Raw genomic sequence first — 7,545 nt, forward strand, 5'->3', positions numbered from 1 at the left:
CCGACGGAGCTATTCTATACTTGCTCCTGTCGGGCGCGATCAGCTGCCAAGCGCTACATTTCAGCTCGCAGCCCCTGGGGGATGAGAGATGAAATGTGCAAAAAGTGACATGTTTGGCGCGATCAGCTTCAAATTCTGGCACAATTGAATAGCGACCCGCGATCTGTCATTTTAGACGGGAGATGTGGGCCGCAAAATCAATTGAATTCCACCCAGTGTGTCTCACCAAGAGCAGTCACAGGAGGCAGCACTGTGTAGAATATACAGTGCATCCGGAAAGTATTCACAAAGTTCACTTTTTTCACACTTTGTTATGTTACAGCCTTATTCCAAAATGTAATAAATTCATTTTTGTCTTCAAAATTCTTCACACAATACCCCATAATGACAACGTGTAAAAAGTTTTTTTGAGATTTTTGCAAATTTAATAAAAAAAAAACAAAACACTAAGAAATCACATGTACATAAGTATTCACGGCCTTTGCCATGAAGCTTAAAATTGAGCTCAGGTTCATCCTGTTTCCACTGACCATCCTTGAGATGTTCCTACAACTTAATTGGAGTCCACCTGTGGTAAATTCAATTGATTGGACATGATTTTGAAAGGCATACACCTGTCTATATAAGGTCCCACAATTGACAGACAGTGCATGTCAGAGAACAAACCAAGCATGAAGTCCAAGGAATTGTCTGTAGACCTCCGAGACAGGATTGTCCTGAGGCACAAATCTGGGGAAGGGTGCAGAAAAATATCTGCTGCTTTAAAGGTCCCAATGAGCACAGCCTCCATCATCCATAAATGGAAGAAGTTCGTAACCACCAGGACGGCCGGCCGTCTAAACTAAGCGATCGGGGGAGAAGGGCCCTGGTCAGGGAGGTGACCAAGAATCAGATGGTCACTCTTTCAGAGCTACAGCATTCCTCTGTGAGAGGAGAACCTTCCAGAAGGACAACCATCTGTGCAGCAATCCACCAATCAGGCCTGTATTGTAGAGTGGTCAGACGGAAGCCACTCCTTAGTAAAAAGCACATGGCAGTTCACCTGGAGTTTGCTAAAATGCACCTGAAGGACCATGAGAAACAAAGATTGTACTCTTTGGCGTGAATGCAAGGCATTATGTTTAGAGGAAACCAGGCACCGCTCATCACCAGGCCAATACCATTCCTACAGTGAAACATGGTGGTGGCAGCATCATGCTGTGGGGATGTTTTTCAGTGGCAGGAACTGGGAGACTAGTCAGGATAGAGGGAAAGACGAATGCAGCAATGTTCAGAGACATTCTGGATGAAAACCTGCTCCAGAGCGCTCTAGACCTCAGACTGGGGCGACGGTTCATCTTTCAGCAGGACAACGACCCTAAGCACACAACCAAGATATCAAAGCAGTGGCTTCAGGACAACTCTGTGAAGGTCCTTGAGTGGCCCAGGCAGAGCCCAGACTTGAATCCGATTGAACATCTCTGGAGAGACCTGAAAATGGCTGTGCATCAACGCTTCCCATCCAACCTGATGGAGCTTGAGAGGTGTTGCAAAGAGGAATGGGCGAAACTGCCCAAAGATAGGTTTGCCAAGCTTGTGGCATCATATTCAAAAAGACTTGAGGCTGTAATTGCTGCCAAAGGTGCATCAACAAAGTATTGAACAAAGGTTGTGAATACTTATGTACATGTGATTTCTTTGTTTTTTCCTTTTCAATTTTCAAACATTGTCATTATGGGGTATGGTGTTTTGAGGACAAAAATTAAATTATTCCATTTTGGAATAAGTCTGTAACATAACAAAATATGGAAAAAGTAAAGCATTGTGAATACTTTCCGGATGCACTGTACTATATATTTTATTAATAAGCGATAACCAAGGGCTGTGAGAGGAAAGCTATCAATGTTCCAGAACAAGCCATCACACTACATTGAATCGCCCCCCCTTGTGTATAATTACTCCATTGATCTGACTTGTGCTTCCAACATTTAAATATTGACTTTATTTATCTATTGTGAGGTGGCAGAGTTCTCAATTGTGGAAGTTGCAGGTAAGTGATTGTAGGGCGTCCTGGACCTTTTTTTAAATAATATATTATTTGCTATTCTAAAGAATAATCTTTCCAAAAAGTAAACTTTTTATATATGCCATATTAGCGCCACAATAAGGTGTTTTTTCTGTCTTTGATATATATTATAGAACCACCTTGTGAGTAGGCTCCCATCTGAATACTCCAATGACGAGACTTGCTGACGTAGATGGCCTTCTTGAAACGGTACGTGTTTTATTTTTAGGAATACTTCATCTTTCCTTTAATTACTGTGACTTAGGGGCTAGTTCAGATTTGTACACAAATCCATTTTGTGGGCGATCGTGTGATATTAAGCACTGTGCATGCCTGTGGCCGGGCATACGCAACTTTGAGCAACTGTGAACTAGTCACATCTCCACGTACAGCTGAAGGAATGTAACTAGACAGCAACAGGGCCTTCGCACATAGGCTAAGTTGTCTGAGGACGTGTAGGTGGAATTGCGGACTATTCTGAGGTGAGTATACACAGAACTCTGTCAGACTGTGGATGGCTCTATTATGCCAGGTATGCAAATGCAGCTGATAGTGCATTTCCCAGATAGTTCCCAGTTCACCTCCCAGTTTTCCTCGACTCCCCTAGACTGTAAGCTCTCTTCATTCACACCCTGCACTGTCCATGTCTCCAGTGCAACCCTACTCTGTCTGTGGCTCTGATCCTGTCTGTCTGATCTCACAGGGCACTGGGTCAGTGACTGCTATTGTTACAGTCATTCAGCAGGATAGATATCACACTGGTTGTTTATTCACCCTGTACTGTCTGTTTGATTATATTGTATTATTTGTGTGTTGCTGTTCCCTATAAAACGCCATGACATTTTGTGGCACCATATGAGTAAACGACAATCAGAATAATAACAATAGTGATGATGGCTACTTCCACCAGAAGATGGGTAGGGGTGTTGTGGCTGTAAAGATGCATGCAACTCTGTATATGAGCACATATACACATTTATTTCCATGCACTTGCAATTACCATGACTTGCATGAATCGCTAAATCAGCTTCTTATTGGTTGAAGGTATAGCTCTGTAATCACCACATGACATTAGACCTCAGCTCTTATTCTGGAAGCAGGGCTTTTTAGGCAGGGGCACTGAGAGGGTGGGAGTATGTATAAAGCACATGGACTAGACCAGCCAAGGAGGTTCAGCCACACCACCTCCAGTTGTATGAAAAGGCCCCCCCACCCCCCACACAAACACACACACACAGTTGGTCACACACCCCTATAGGTGCCGAGTTCCAACATTTGTAATGGCGGCCCCATTTTCATAATATAATGGAATAATACTCCCCTTTTATCTTGCCGTAATAATCCGGGTTATTGCCGGTTCTACCCAGGTCTCAGCTCAGTACAAAAGGGTCTCTGAAAAATAACCGGGGTCGAGTGACCGCGGAATCTGACCCTGGGTAACGGTGTAGTGTAAATGGCACAACCCAAGTCACGATGATCAAGGTCATGCCTCATGCCACTGTAATGCCGGAAGCCCTGGGTCATGGAAGACCCGGGTCCGGTGTGAATACCCTAAGTCCAGCAACCAGTGTCAAAGCGGTAAAACTCCAAACCATGCTCAGTCAGTGTCCTGGGTTGGAGCCGGGTTTTTGTTGGAAAAAGTGATTGTACATCTCTTTTGTAATCACTGTGATCGGTTTCACACTAGTTTGTTCATACAGTGTAATATCAATGTGAATTATCTGTTTTGCACCTGTCATTAGCATTATATTTTGTTTAATTTTGATATTGTTCATTCTGCTTTGTTTTTTTTTTATAATGTCACATAATGTGTTTGTATCCGATGAGAACACACACTGCACTTAATATACCCTTTTGGTTATTATAGAATTGTTTTCTTTCTGATATTTTACTCCTTATTTCTTTTGGATTTGGATTTCTATTGCTGTTGCTACATCACCCTTATGTGATAATACAAAGACCAATAATGACAAATCAATAAAATTTTGGTTTTAAAAAATGTACATTTTTCAGCGAACTAATGTCAATCACAGATGGTATGTAGTGTAGGTTTCTGTTGTCCTGATGAAGACGATGTTTGGGCATTGTCTCTGTTAGTGGTGGGTGACAATGCCATGTTCGCTGACTAAATGAAGAGCGGCTTTCCATCCTCCACTGACATATAGTGGAGACAGTTGAAAAGAATTTCCACATCTTCCACTATATTTTTTGGAGTGCACTCTCTCACCATCCTGAGCATGGTCTCTCTGTTACTCTGGCACACAACTTCCTTGGTGTCGTCCTTCATTACTCCATACGTGTTCACCAGGTACTCTGATAAGACGGGGTGGACCTGCTTATTATACCCTAACTTTTTCAGGCGATTCATAGTTTCATGGTAGCGCTGAGTCAGTTCAGCTCTTAGTTTCTCATCAACTTTGCTTGTGAATGGGCAGGTAGTCACCTGTGGGGAGGGGTAATGAAAGTAATAACAGCATTACAATGACTTATAATTTGTCTGTATGTTCCAAAGTGCAGTAAAAAAAAAACATAACTGGTCAGACTTATAAAATCTTACGTCACGTATTGGGGGGGGGGGTCATGCAACAAAGACAACCCAGCAACAATTATTTATCACACACAATCTTTGAAGGTTATATTTTATGGGCATTTCTTATGTTTGCATTGTGCGCATGCATTGCAGTGCATGTTTGCGAACCAGTCCGAGCGATCGGGAAGTGTTTGCTCGCTGCGCAAAGACAGCCCGGCTGACTGAGTGACAGGAGAAGCCGTTTGTGAGTGGTGACAGGGGCTGGCAGCTAGAAACGGGGGAGTGGAGGTGCGAATGCAGGCATGCATACACTTCCTGGAGATGACGTGCGCAAGTGGGCGTCTTAAGACTGGCTGGTGTGCGTCCGCATACACAAAGCGTTCGCACGCCAAGACATAGTGGGCGTGCTAATGCCTTGCCGTGCGATCACCTGCCTTGCCGAATTTGCATACACATCTAGTGAGCGAACACATCTAGCGAGTGGATCTGAATCAGGTTCCCAGTTCAAACTGATACTAGAAAAGCTAATCTTGAAAAGGTGAAGGGATTGCTGAGGGTTGGACAGTACTATATAAAAACAGTGGGGATTGAAAGTGACATTTTAAGCAACTTGATTCCATTTTAAAGTTTTTTTTAATATTGTTACCTTTCCATGAGTCACCTTTATTACTCTTTAGAAACACATTAGTTTCCACTTTTTCTTTTGGCTTTTGGATTAATTGAGCCACACTTTATAACCTTCCAAGAAGAAAAATGTCATCCATTGAGGATGGGTATCTTATTGCAGACTTCTTCCCTGACACTGCTTTATCTCTTTTGTCCCAATATTAACATTAATTATTTACCTGGATAATTTTTTCTCCAATGTTGGACACCAAGAAACCATACTGTTGATTCTTCTGCTGGAAAATGGCAGATAGGATCCTGCACTCCAACTGAAAAGCAATCTCTCCAGCAATTGTCTTATAGAGTTGTACCTGGTTCCCATCTGTGGTTGATAAAAGATGAAATTAACTAAAGGTGCCATCCACCCTCCATCCGTCCACCCATATTCCATCCATCCATCCTTTCACCCTCCATCCACGTATCTTCCATTCTACCGCCCTCAATTCACCTATTCATCCATCCATCCGTCCCCCCTTTGTCCACCCATCTTCCATCTATCCTTCCACCCTCCATCCACCTATTTATCCATCCACTTATCCTTCCATCCACTTATCCATATATCTTCCATCCATCCCCTTATCCTTCCATCCACCCTCCATTCACTTATACATATATCCATCCACCCATCTATGCATCCAGGAATAAGATTCAACTGAGGATCCCACACCTATGAGGCCTCTACCCCCCATATTTACAGCCCTAAGTGGGGTGAATATAATGTGGGTGATGGAATAGGTGCCCCTCCAGTGCTGGCGCCCGGCGGCAGGCGCCTCCATTGTCTCCCATACTTCTTCCCCTGTGTGTGAAGTAGAATGATCTTATTGTACTCACAAAACAAATACAATATCCCTCATATTGTTAGTCTCAGTGTAAATAAGTAACAGTAGAGAAAGTATTAGAAATATGTTTCTCACCTTTGCATGGTGGTGACTGGTAATGGTCTCCCCTATCTTCCATTCACATAACATAATAATAAAAGAAATAGACTTATTTCTAGTTTGTGCAATATTCTAATTCCTATGTTATAATGCATTTTATTACAGTAATCATCATTTTATATCCCCTCTTTATTTTATCTCTATTTCTTCTAAGAGGCTGTGTACGGTAGAATCTCTTACCAGTGTCATTGTGGTCCCTGGGACTGTCATGCTTTCCTTCGGGTGACAAGTTGCGTGCGTGGTTTTCATGTTTCCTCAAGGTGTTTTGAAGTTCAACATTCTCCTGCATCAACCCAACCATCTTACGGAGCTCGGCATTCTCTGTCAGCAGACGGATATTTTTGTCCTTTAATTCCTCCATGTTTTTATCCTTACAGACAACTTCTTGGGGTTTCAGTTCCAACTTGTTACTCCACTGGGAAATCTTTCTGCTTTTTCCTCCACTGAAACATACAAACTGCCACCAACAGGAACCAGCTGCTTTATAGATAGTCAGGCTTGTATGAGATCATCCACTGTACTGTGACATGAGTGATGTCACAGACAGCTTGTGAGGTGGTTGCTGTGCAATGGCATCCAGCAAGTCTCTCATCTACAGATCAGCACACAGACATGCAGAGTATTGATATATAGTGGAATTTAATCATATCATACTGAATAATTGTTAATCACTTACCTAATTCATCTTGAGACATTGTTGATTATTTTTCATTATTCAATTGAGTGAAGAATATTAAAAAATGTATTTAACTATTTCCGTAAAGTACTCTATATACACCTATATATATATCCAAAACACGTGAGAGCCGGATAGCCAATATGATGCCGTTTATGAGAACCGAACATATCCGAGTAAATCCGAAAAGCACATCTCTAATTCAAATAGGGGAGCCACACCAACTGCCACCCCAAATGCTGCCATATATTACTGGCAGTTGATGTGACGCCCCTATTTGAATTTTAGACTGCGCTGCAACCACACCCGTGGAGCTGTTACTAGCTGTTTCATCCTGACGTGGCTTATGAGGCAGACAGCACTGCAAAGGGGTAAAATGTGTTTTCATGGATTCCTCAATAGCTCTTAGGCCATAGGTAAGGGAGGGTAATGTGTTAGCACTGGTGTGTGGGAAGGATTGTGTTACTGTAGAGGTGAGAGAGGGAAATGTGTTACTACACAGGTGAGGGAGAAAAATGGGTTGCAACGGGGGTAAGTGGGAGTAATGTGTTATTACAGAGGTGAGGGAGGGGAATGTGTTACTCCAGAGGCAAGGGAGGTAAATGTGTTACTACAGGTATGAGCAGGAGTAACATGTTACTACAGAGGTGAGGGAGGGTAATGTGTTACTCCAGAAGTGTGGGAGGGTAAT

At 42.7% G+C, this 7,545-nt stretch overlaps 1 protein-coding gene across 1 annotated transcript; it reads right to left on the bottom strand.

The window, feature by feature from the left end:
• Positions 1-4,169: 4,169 nt before the first annotated feature.
• Positions 4,170-6,539, bottom strand: LOC148505630 (speriolin-like). The gene is made up of 4 exons (XM_088447950.1): positions 6,359-6,539; positions 6,155-6,190; positions 5,420-5,562; positions 4,170-4,487 (listed from the first exon to the last, which is right to left on the bottom strand). The coding sequence occupies exons 1-4, from the start codon at positions 6,537-6,539 to the stop codon at positions 4,170-4,172; spliced, it is 678 nt and encodes a 225-aa protein (XP_088304076.1).
• Positions 6,540-7,545: the final 1,006 nt, after the last annotated feature.

The sequence above is a fragment of the Taudactylus pleione genome, unplaced genomic scaffold, assembly GCF_031769625.1.
Source record: "Taudactylus pleione unplaced genomic scaffold, aTauple2 ptg000446l, whole genome shotgun sequence".
Lineage (NCBI taxonomy): Eukaryota > Metazoa > Chordata > Amphibia > Anura > Myobatrachidae > Taudactylus > Taudactylus pleione.